The sequence below is a fragment of the Osmerus eperlanus genome, chromosome 17, assembly GCF_963692335.1.
Source record: "Osmerus eperlanus chromosome 17, fOsmEpe2.1, whole genome shotgun sequence".
NCBI lineage: Eukaryota > Metazoa > Chordata > Actinopteri > Osmeriformes > Osmeridae > Osmerus > Osmerus eperlanus.
Window position 1 is genome coordinate 12,494,388 of NC_085034.1, and position 12,313 is coordinate 12,506,700.

The following is a 12,313-nucleotide window of genomic DNA, read 5'->3' on the forward strand; positions in this document are numbered from 1 at the left end:
ATATATATTTTTTAATTGCTGAAAATACAGAAATGAGAAAATACCCGCAAGCTGAAATGAATTTCAAAAATGTGTGAGTCACACAAAAGAGGCAGTGTGGAAACTGAACTGCATCATCTAACAATGCTAACAGTGCGTTCACACTGCAGCGGAGCGGGCGGCGCGGGGCGTCGGCTTCCAATTCATTTTCAATGAAACCAGGCGTTGACGCTCGCGTAGGGCATTGTGGGAAGGCGAGCGGAGCGTTGCAAGTTGGATTTTCTCAACTTTATGTAAACGAGGAGCGTGAAAACGCTAGCGTTGGCCAATCGGATTGGTTTCTTGTTTCTCGTAACGTAGCAACCGTTGGTCATGATAAACATTTCTAGGTTTCACAATTTCAAGATGGAGGAGAAACTTTTCGTATGTGTCTGCACACCCAGTTCTGTTCAGAACAAAGTTACTAATGTGACGAGCCTGAATTTAAAGATTACATTAAACTAATAATGCATGGTGCATGGTTGCCGATGTCGTCAGTGTTCCTAACCCTAACCCTGTGTTTTTATAGCCTACTTTTAAATTCAGTCTCGTCACATTACGTGACTGTTCTGTGCCACTGCTAGCTCGCTAGCCCAGCCTACAAACGACTGGTTGAGTGACCGGTGGCGTAACCAGGGTTCTAAATTAACACCCGCCAAACCGCCAAATGCGGGTTAAAATTCATTTTGGCGTGTGTTAATAAAAACTCACTAGCCAGTTTGGCCGGTGATACATGAGGCATTACATGAATGATACATAAGGCTCTGTTCTCGGCATGGTTCTCGGTCATTTATCCCCCTGGCAGTACTTCTAGTTTCCCATGAACACTGTGCCGTAATGCTACGTGATAACGTTTTATACGCCCATTGCCTGCGCGCAGTTTGAAGTGAAACCAGCGCGAGAAACCGTGGAAACAAACGGAGCGTCCACCAGAAAACACAAGGAAGAAGTAAAACGAAGCATAGAGGATCATTGGAGGTAATAAGAGCTAGCTAGAGTAGTAAAGTAAAGTAAAAAGTTAACTTAATACGGCGGTGGTTAGGACAAACTTCTGGGAGCGAGAAGAGGAACGAGGCAGGGGATGAGGATATTGATAGCACTACAGAAACAAAGAAAATGTAATGACAAATGGCTGACGGGTCGGGAATGGCTTGTGTTTGACAATGAAAATGTTGTCATGTTTTGTAAGGATTGCCGCATGTAGTCTACGCGAAAGAAAAATTATGTTGCTTACTGACACAGTCTTCTGTAATGTAAATACACTGTTCTTATTAAAGAGTATATTAGGTCGGTTTAATTAATAATAATAATTCATTTTTTATAGCGCTTTTCTCAATACCCAAAGTTGCTTTACAAGTGTGAGGAAGCAGAACAAGACAACAGTAAAATATAAAGACAAAGGATTGAACAAAACAGACAAACAGAATATTATACAGAAAAAGAAAACCAACATATAAGTCTAATAGTGGAGGGGAGGGAACAGGGGATGTTCAGGTGAAGGCGAGGTTGAAAAGGTGAGTTTTGAGGGATTTTTTAAATAGTGCTATATTGGGAGCCAGACAGATATGGAGAGGGAGGTCATTCCAGAGGGAGGGTGCGGCAGCAGAGAAGGCCCTGTCACCCCAGGTCCGGTGCTTAGTCCTGATGGTTTTTAGGGTGTTTGCGCCGGCGGACCTGAGGCAACGGGTAGGGGCGTGCTTAATGGCTGCTTAGGACAAAAACGTTACTGTAAATGCATGGGCAGGAGTCAATCTCATGACGCGAATGGACGTTTTAGCCATTTACAATAAATCGTGTCCTTACTTAGTCACGTGTTGGTGATTTCACATACCCTTGCATCATACTTCTGTGCTTCATTTTACTTCATTTTATGTTTTTCATGGCAACAATATTAATAAAATGATCAAATGCATTCAGTGAAACTCATAATTGTTCTTATTTTCAACTGAAAGAATTTGGCTAGTGGAAATTCTGATTTTGGCTGGTGATCAAAAAAGTTAATTTAGAACCCTGGGCGTAACATGTATTCTACTGTAATCTTGCACTAGTAAAATCTTGCACTTACATAAATGTTGTGTAAAAGTGGTATTTTGATCGATATTGTGAGTACATGAACCCAAATCTGCACGCTTGGCCATGACTACAACAGTGACCTTAGAGAACTACAACTCTGTATTAACCCTCGTGCTGCCTTCGGGTCACATGACCCAAAGGTTCATAACGAACCATCGTTGTGTTTACCCAATTTTACCCAATACAAAAACAAATAAAAATAATTTTCTTTTAACCTTCGCAATGTGGGGGGTCTGAGACAGCCCAACGGTTAAAAGAAAATGCTTCACTTTGTTTTTGTATGCGGTAAAGTGGGTCACAATGACTGATGGGTCAGAACGACCCGAAGATAACACAAGGGTTAACTTGTCTAACACGCCCCCGAGCGTGGTGTACTGTGGGAAGGCAAGCGATGCAGAGCGTTAAAAAACGTTGCAGTGTGAACGCGTAAGAGCTGAAATACAATGCGGGAGAAGCTGAAAGCTGAACTGTTAAACTGTAGAAATAGTAGAAGTAGAATATTCGTTTTAGTAGCTGAAATTATAGTGCTCTTAGTCTTTTAATGAGACGAGTTGACTGAATAGCTTGTCTTGTGTCTCCACTAATAAGCTACTACCAATCACCTGTGTAAGAGACTTGAGTGGCGCATGTCTGTTTGGTTGCCACGGTGATGGTGCAGCTATGATTGCTAACGCGCTGAGGGCAGAGCGAAAACAGAAATGTAGCTAGTATCCACACCTCAAACAAGTTAACCTAGACGCAAAACTATACGTCCAATCCCAAAAATAAGGATATTTTCCGAGACCCAAGACTTTGCCGAAACCAGAGATGTCCTTTATATTTCTGTGCGGTCAGAAATACGACTCTACCGGCAGTTTCAAAATCTTGTTCTTTTTGCTTTCTCTGACGATTTTGTCACCAGATTTGCATTGGTCTCTATGGGGCGAGAGTTGGACTTTGTCTTGCTTTTGTGGGGCTCTGAATAAATGTGTACGTCTGTTGGATTCAACAGACAACTGTCTACGACCAGCACAAAATTAGCTATCTATTGATCCAAAAATGAAGCATGAAGAGCGAAAATTGTGGCAATGCTGGCAAACTAGAAATATTTTTTCCACGACATCCGAAGCTCCCCTCCAGTCTAAGCGTTTCAGTCTGCACTCTAGGCTTTCACGTACACGCCCATGTAAATCTCAGAAACGGCTTGAAAAAGTCATGAAACATAATCAGTGATATTGAAAAAAGTTGATTAGATATCAAAAAGCTGAATTCTTTTTAAATTGTTTAGGGTTTTGTCAACATTTTAAAGTTCAAATGGTGGCTGTAACTGAAGGATTGAGGAAGAAGAAGGATTTAAAAGTTGAAGAAGTTTAAGAGGATTGAGAGGATTTGAAAAAAAACTCAATTAATATTGATTTATATTAATTCAAGCATAAGAGGTACAAAGCTGAAAAGATATAGCAGTCATAGCCTGAAACTGCTGAATTTTTGGATAGCTGAACAGTTTTAATAGCTGAAGATTTGAAGGCGCTGAAAGGTGTCGCGGAAGAAATAGAATAAGAATAATATTAAGAAGTTGAATAAAGATTCAAAGAATAATACTTGGAATGCTGAAGCAGCATTCCAACAATAATAATATTAAGAAGTTGAATAAAGATTCAAAGAACAATACTTGGAATGCTGAAGCAGCATTCTAACAACAAGACATTTTTATGATTGGCAGAACAGTAGGCTAATAGAAAAAAATACAGTAGGAAAAACAAACAAACGAAGGAAACAAAATCAGAGGTGTTTTCCTTCATTTTGGGGGGACACAGGGAACATCTGGGGAGCAGTGCCCCCCTCAGCCCCCCCCCCCCCCCCCCCCCAGAACCGGGCCCATGAGAGCAGTGTCCCGAATGAAGTAGGCCGTAGCCTAGCCTACTTAAGCCCACGTATTAGTCCCTAGCGATGAAGTTCTCTCCATCATTTGCCGCTCGTCCCCAGCTCCTCGCTCCCTGGCTCCACTCACCACTGGCTCGTCTGGCATGATCCGGTCGTCAAATGTGTTTTCGAGGCCGACTAGCCTGGCTCTGCCCTCCTATGTACTTCCGCTCAATTTTGATTTTGCTTCTGTACTAGGTCTGGGATTTCGGTGTATTAGTCGGCTTTCAGAAACAACATTTTAGTGGGTCCAAACAGCGAACAGAGGGAGTGACTGAGAACGATGACATTGATGTCGTTCGCTAGTTTGAGTTGTAGTTCAGTAATGGCGGCAGAGTTGCTGCCGAATATCCAAAAGTTAAAGCCGGAGCAGGAACAATCTTTGCTAAGTTTTGTTGGTGGCCATGATGTTATGGCCCTCCTCCCCACGGGGTTCGGGAAAAGTTTTATTTTACAGCTACGGCAGCTAGCTCCGTTACAGTAGTGGTGAAGGAGTTGGCTGAAGCGAACGCTAGTAGTGATTGGTTATGGCAGATCAGAGTGGCTCTGGGCAGATCCAATAGTTTTAAACTTCAACAGAGTACCCGCCTTCAAGGAAGTTAACGCTTGTCAATGGAGCGATCCCAGACCCTCTGTACAAATGAAATGTACGAGGGTCTGGTTAAGACCAGGCTAGCAATCAACCTCCTTTCCTCGCGACTCACACACAGCTTTTCTTTCCCTCGTATCCTACCTGCCCCAAATCCCCCCCAGACGTGCCAATCAGTCCTCAATCATCTCTGTGCATTTATTTGGGAAGATAAAGTCCGTTCATAGCCTATAATGTATCATATTTTCTTACTTTCTTTTAGGTAGGCCTACTTTATATTAAATACAATACAAATTAAAATACAGACACTTTGAGGAAAAGTCAGCAGTATTAAATGATTTATTTTACAAAATGTATTGAAATAACATTTCAATTCTGTAAAAATGAGCCTTGGTCTTGGTCTCGACTCGGCCTCGCCCTGTCTTGGTCTACTCGATCTCGATACACTCTTCTCTACTCTTCTCGTCTTGGCCGAGACTTGTTCTCGGTTTAGGTGGTCTTGACTAAAACAAATGTTGACTTTTCACCATCCACAAAAAATGTCAATTAGCGACTAGTGACATATGGCTACTTTGGCAATCTCCGTTTTCGCTGTTGAGGAACAGCAACATAACTGTGATTGTAGGCTACTATGTCCTACGTGTTATTAGGCCTATAGAAAGTCGCATCAAGAAACACATTTTTTATGTACTTTTGTGCACTTCATTAAAACAGACCTGGAAGTGGTAATTTAGGTGGGGGGAGGGAGGGTTGGGGAGGGTTTCTTGCACGGGTGTGAGCCCCGTCTTGTAATGTTTCTAATACATCCAGCTTGGTGTGTGTGTTTTCTCCTTAAGAACCTGCTGCTATGTCGTCAAGATAGTAGGCTACTGTACGCTACACATCACAGGTTTAACAAAAAAAAAAAGCTAGTCGTTGCTGCCCTCGGGTGTTTGGAAGTAATAACACCCCCAATCGTTTCACATCTCCCCCCCTCTTTCTTTCACTAGTGTCAGTATGCATAATACGGCCGATCAAATAAACGAGTAAATGGCTCGTTATACCGTTTGTGTTATATGGTTATTCCGTAATTCCAAAATGAAACAAAACAACGGAAACCAAGCCTTTCCCCATCGTCTGGTTCTGACATCCAAAATGGACAAAACGATATTACGAGGCTATTTTTTAATTTTTTGCAGATACCAGCATAAAGGATATGCAATAATCAAACAAACGAGTAAATGGCTCGTTATACCGTTTGTGTTATATGGATATTCCGTAATTCCAAAATGAAACAAAACAACGGAAACTAATTAAGCCTTTCCCCATAATCTGGTTCTGACATCCAAAATGGGCAAAACGATATTACGAGGCTATTTTTCATCTTTTGCAGATACCAGCATAAAGGATATGGAATAATCAAACAAACGAGTAAATGGCTCGTAATACCATTTATGTTATATGGTTATTCCGTTATTCCCAAAAAACGGAACAACAAAAAACAAGCCGTTATACTTAAATGTGTGTTCGACTTACTAAAATGACAAAACGGTATTACGGCCCTATTTTGCGTTTGTCAACACGGGTTGCAAAATAGAAAAAACAATGGCCACAAGATACACGGACCTATGAGTAACAACTTCCGGGTCACCAAAAACAAAATTTCAAAATCATTTTCGGTCAGTGCCCCGTTTTTCGATTTGGTTTTTCGATTTTGGTTTCTCAATTGAATAACAAGAAAAACAATCGTTTTTAATCCGTGTATCATTCGTTCTTTCATTTTTCAATTGATAAACCAAAAACCAAAACCCCCAAATTATTTGTTTTTCCGTTATTCAATTGAGAAACGAAAAACGAGAAACGAAAAACGATTGTTTTTCTTGTTATTCAATTGAGAAACCAAAATCCAAAAACCAAATCCAAAAACGGGGCACTGACCGAAAATGATTTAGAAATTGTGTTTTTGGTGACACGGAAGTTGTTACTCATACGCCCGTTGGCTGCGCGCAGTTTGCAGTGTAACCAGGGCGAGAAACCATGGAAACGAGCGTCCACCAGAAAACACAAGGAAGAATGTAGATAGATCCCAAACTTGAAATGGAATGTTTGCACTTTCAGTGTATATTTTGTTGTATGTATTGTACTTGTGTTTTTCATGCCAACAATGTTAATAAAATGATCAAATGCATTCAGTGGCACTCATAATTTCTCTTATTTTCACCAAAAATGTGGTTAGTGGAAATTCTGATTGTTACCATAGCCACATTGGCTGGTGATCAAAAAAGTTAATCCTGATGACAACCGAAAAAATCGGCAGGACCTTCCAGGTTAGCCTATCTATTTTGCCTATAAACCCAGCGCTGCGCTAAGAGCCACTTTGAGTAACAGTGGTGTCAACACCATGGCCGCACGTTTTGTTCCTCTAAACAATATAAAACTCTCCATGATTGTTTGAGTAGGCTATCTAGATTAAGAGACATTAGTGGAATACACAAAGAAGTCATTTGGGTCACAAGTTCCGGGTCACCCAAAACAACATTTCTAAATCATTTTCGGTCAGTGCCCCGTTTTTCGATTTGGTTTTTCGATTTTTGTTTCTCAATTGAATAACAAGAAAAACAATCGTTTTTCGTTTCTCGTTTTTGGTTTCTCAATTGAAAAATGAAAGAACGAATGATACACGGATTCAAAAACAATCCGTGTATCATTCGTTCTTTCATTTTTCATTTTTCAACGTGCGGCCATGGTGTCGACACCAAAGTGGCTCTTAGCGCAGCGCTGGGTTAACCTGGAAGGTCCTGCCGATTTTTTCGGTTGTCATCAGGATTGTAAATTAACTTTTTTGATCACCAGCCAATGTCGCTATGGTAACAATCAGAATTTCCACTAACCACATTTTCGGTGAAAATAAGAGAAATTATGAGTGCCACTGAATGCATTTGATCATTTTATTAACATTGTTGGCATGAAAAACACAAGTACAATACATACAACAAAATATACACTGAAAGTGCAAACATTCCATTTCAAGTTTGGGATCTATCTACATTCTTCCTTGTGTTTTCTGGTGGACGCTCGTTTCCATGGTTTCTAGCTCTGGTTACACTGCAAACTGCGCGCAGCCAACGGGCGTATGAGTAACAACTTCCGGGTCACCAAAAACACAATTTCTAAATCATTTTCGGTCAGTGCCCCGTTTTTGGATTTGGTTTTTGGATTTTGGTTTCTCAATTGAATAACAAGAAAAACAATCGTTTTTCGTTTCTCGTTTTTCGTTTCTCAATTGAATAACGGAAAAACGAATAATTTGGGGGTTTTGGTTTTTGGTTTATCAATTGAAAAATGAAAGAACGAATGATACACGGATTTTTTTGGTTTCTCGTTTTTGGTTTCTCAATTGAATAATGGAAAAACGAAACTGTGTTGTCATATAAACTGTGTTGTTATTATGAATTTCCTTTGCTGACAATCAAAACATCAGCCTGTTCGATTTAAATAAACATTTCTGTGACGTTGTGTGTCTGCACCAGCCAGTGGTCATGAAACTCTTACCGATGACAACACTTTTTAAGGCAAGAGGTTCAAAGGCCTGTTTCCCATTGGCCCCTCTCCAATTAATTTTCATGGCCAGGGCATTTGTAAGGAGCTTTGCGAGGATTCTCCACACATTCTCCTTGGTGGTCATCCCTCCAGACAGTCCCAAATATGCTGTCTGAAAAACAAAAAATGTATATGATGATTATATCACCAATTTGAAGAAAGCTTATGAATTGTAGCCTACTCAGTCAGATTGTGGGTTGATTACTTTTCATCAATACATGTGACAGTTTATAATGTTTTGGCTACATACCAAGTTCTTTTTTATGCCTTGGTCTGAAAGTTGTCCCTCAACTCTCTTCAAATCTTCCAGCAAGGACATTGGAAGTCGAAGGTCGGTCAAATCTGGAACTTCATCCAAATTTGATGCATTTGTCTGGAGCTTTTGAAGCTGCAGCAAAATCTGCCTTTGCTGCTGTTTAAGTATCTCCATTGAAGTTAATATCTCACGAAGAATAGCTGCAAAAATACAAAACAGAATGTAACAATGTTAATGTAAAAGTTGAGCTGTAGTTAAATATTTTGGGGGCAATACTGGGTTCAATATTGTTCCTGGTGGGGTAAGGGATAACTTATTACGCTTATATATAATGCTATATACAATTAATGGCACAGGCATACAGGGGCGTCTTAATAGCACTTGAGGCCCCTGGGCTATGGACTTTATTTTTCATTTTTTGAGGCCCCCCACACGCTAATCGCACAATCGCACGAGTTGCTTGTATTGTTATTTACATTCCGTTGCACGATTTAGGCTGAAATTCCGTTTTTGTGGCAAAAAGTGCCTTGTGTCAACGACGGGAACTCGGTGCTAGCCTACGTCACAACGTCAGCACACGTTAGCAACGACGCATGGATACAACGTGCATTGCTGTTGCACAGCAAGTATCGTATCGTGCCGTGGTGTACTAGCAGCATTATACATTTAAGCAATTCAAGACTTGCATGTACAGTAAGTAATGTCACAATAAATTATGTTTTTAAACTCATGCTCGTGTTGTGCGTCGCTGTATTCAATGCCACAGCCTAAACTTTATGTCAAAAGAAACGTTTTTAATTTCTGGCGCATTCAAACAATCCCCTCAGTGAAGTTTGGCTAGCAACAGCAGCTAGGCTAGCTTGCTCGTAGCACAATTCAACTTCTCCACGCAGGGCTCTAGACTGAGACCAAAAAGTCGCGTTTGAGGGCATATTTTCAGTTAGCAGATGGTACCGTTTGAATCGCGATTCCATCTGAAAAATACTGCCGGTGACAACATTGTTAGAATAGCTTGTCTCAAAGGGGGTTCAGCTTGTTTCATATTAAATGGACCCATCTGCAACCGACGCAAGCAAGCACACCCTACAAACCCTTGTACCCTCTCTAGTTTTTGTTACATTTTGTTACATTTTGTTTAGATAAGGGGGGGGGGGCCTCCCCTGCCTCCACATACACCACCAGATGCCACTGTAGAGCAGAGTAATTACACCGCGAATACGGACGTTTATCATCATTATTATTTTGTATTATTATTAAGAGGCCCCTGATTGGTCGAGGCCCCGGGCTTAAGCCCAGGTAAGCCCGTGCATTAAGGCGCCACTGCAGGCATACTGTGCTGCCTTCCTTCGTTTCATTTGCACGCGCGGGAAAAGGAAAAACTTCTCCAGTTGAAAGCAAGACGCGCAGCTGAACTCACGTTGTTGTAGTTATTGTCTTGTTACGTTTTTGCCTTGGACACAATTCTGTAAGTACATGTACAGTATGGATAGTTGGTGTAAACGTTATATTATATTTGCAGGAAATGTGTTTTGGAACATTATTTCTGTCGATAACGTGTTTGTCAGGACACGCTCCAAGCAGCTAGGTTAGCATTTCGTAGCTAGCTCTCTGTATAGGCTTATTATTTACATTTAGTCATTTAGCAGACGCTCTTATCCAGAGCTACTTACAGTAAGTACAGGGACATTCCCCCCGAGGCAAGCAGGGTGAACTGGCAACCTTCAGATTACTAGCCCGATTCCCTAACCGCTCAGCCACCTGACTCCTCCATATTATCGAATGTGAGAGAGTGCTTCTGTTTTACATACATTCGCAGTAAGCTGTTTCTTCATGTTCCTTTGATAGCATGTCTCATTGTGTTTGTGTACGAATGTATGCTTCCATTCCTGTTTGTATTTTCAGTTTTACAAAAATATCAAGAACCTTCAGTAAACATCTAAAGTCAAGCCTTGTGATTACTTGAGATCTTGAGTATTAGCTACCTGTCTAGCTCTGCATAGAAGCGCACCGCAAGGGCAGAATACATACCGAGGGAAGATGTCTGCTAAGGTAATAGTTGTCTCGAGTCAAACAGAGTTAACTGACAATCAGAAAACATCACCAGTGGTAATCTAAAGCCAAACTTTTGATAAAATTTAAGATCCCTGAATTATGATCCAGTGGGTCAGTGGAATACAATTTTAGCACCACCAGTTTCAGACCTCTGGTGGGAGCCACAAGTAACACTTACGATCGCATAGCTGCTGTTGAATGTTTGGCTCAGTCCTTGTTTGTGTATTGGAGGTCCCAGGTGTCTCTCTTCTGTCCTCTGGAGGTCTAATGACAGGTGCAGGTGGCAAACCTTTAGAGGTGACTGACCGGTCCTTCCGTGGAAACTTGGCACTTGGTTCATCCTCACTTTCAGTGTCACTGAATATTTGTGTATTTCTGCCCCTGATGTTCAAAATATAAGGTTATTGAACTTGTAAGGATGACCAGTGAAGTACATTCATGTTGATATTTAGCCTATCCACTGAAAAGTTTTTCTTATCAAATTAAGTTGTTAGTTGATATACCTTCCTTTTCTCTTCATGTATGCAGGACGGTCATCCTCCTCCTCTTCTGTCTGCAGATCAGATTGAACCACAGCCATAGGAAGCTTATGGCGAGCCTCTTCATATGTGTCTGTTAGAGAATATTTTAATAACGTGCTGTGTTTAGAATGCAGATGCATATTGTCTCAGTAGGTTGATGTCACTTATAAGTACGGGTAGTTAACTGGAAATATAAGTTTAACTCACCTCTTGTGTACCTGATGTTCACATCAAACAGACCCCATGTTTCGTCAGGTGTTTCTTGACGTTTCACTGCCCTTGTGCAGCGTTCTGTGGAGGAATAAGGCGGCCAGTTTCACAATGTGAAACATGCTGTGTACATTGAGAATGAATTAGCATATTTATTAACCCCACAATTAGCTCACTAGATTGTGTAGGATGTGGTAGGTGAAAACATGTACCTATGTGTTTTATGATTATTTGAAAGACATGTTTTACTTTCCCATGATTGTTGGTGGCTAATCAAAGGTTTGCAGTGTAGATCCCTTCAATATGACATGAATGACTTTAGACACACTCATGCACCTTTGTAAAGACACATTTGTATTTATAATAGTTAAACACCAATTTCACACAAATATTGTTGTAATATTTGTAAACACTATTCACAAACTTTAAAAACATTTGGGTAAGGTCTGGTTCCCATATTACAAAAAAAAAATGGTCTGGCATCCAAAATGTTTTACATATAATAGTAAAATACAATCAAGTATCTGCCAATATCTATTGGACTACCGGTACAGATTTCATCTGTTAACCTTCCACTAAGTGAAGAAGTGGCATGCCCACAAATTTGTTTTTAAATGGCAAGAGCACATACTTTACAAGGCTTTCATCTACCTTGACACATTTCAAGTTTGAAGACATATCTGACAAAAGAAAGACTCCCAACGGAGAGGATTTAACTGGGTAGTCAAAAAAGTCTGTGACAGAAGTGAACTCATTAAACACAACACAGTGGTCCCCTTCTATGCAAATTATATTTCTAACTAAACCTATACTGTCTTTGCTTTTGATGAAATTGTCTCCAGTGACAACCTTGATGCAGAAATTGGCAAGATATATTTCCTTGTATTCACTGACTGTAGTGGTAACATGTTGTGGGATATGACCATCATTGTGATATTTTTTCACCTTAGGGTGAGAAATGTCACTACAACAATCAGAGGTCGAATTTTCCAACTCTGATATCCGTCTTATAACTTGTGCCACAGGAAAGTGTGGACTTCTAACCATTTTTTTTATTTGACCTAAGGGAAAACCCGAGATATTATCAAGATGACTGTGTTGTTGCACATCATC

The 12,313-nt window shown here is 40.5% G+C and overlaps 1 protein-coding gene across 1 annotated transcript; it reads right to left on the minus strand.

The window, feature by feature from the left end:
* Positions 1-3,380: 3,380 nt before the first annotated feature.
* On the minus strand, positions 3,381-11,299 carry LOC134038105 (uncharacterized). Its single transcript, XM_062483716.1, has 6 exons — positions 11,198-11,299; positions 10,973-11,081; positions 10,648-10,850; positions 8,412-8,617; positions 8,114-8,273; positions 3,381-3,397 (listed from the first exon to the last, which is right to left on the minus strand). Exons 2-6 carry the CDS (start codon positions 11,047-11,049, stop codon positions 3,381-3,383), a joined length of 663 nt encoding a protein of 220 aa, XP_062339700.1. The 5' UTR covers positions 11,050-11,081; positions 11,198-11,299.
* Between the last annotated feature and the right edge of the window lie 1,014 nt (positions 11,300-12,313).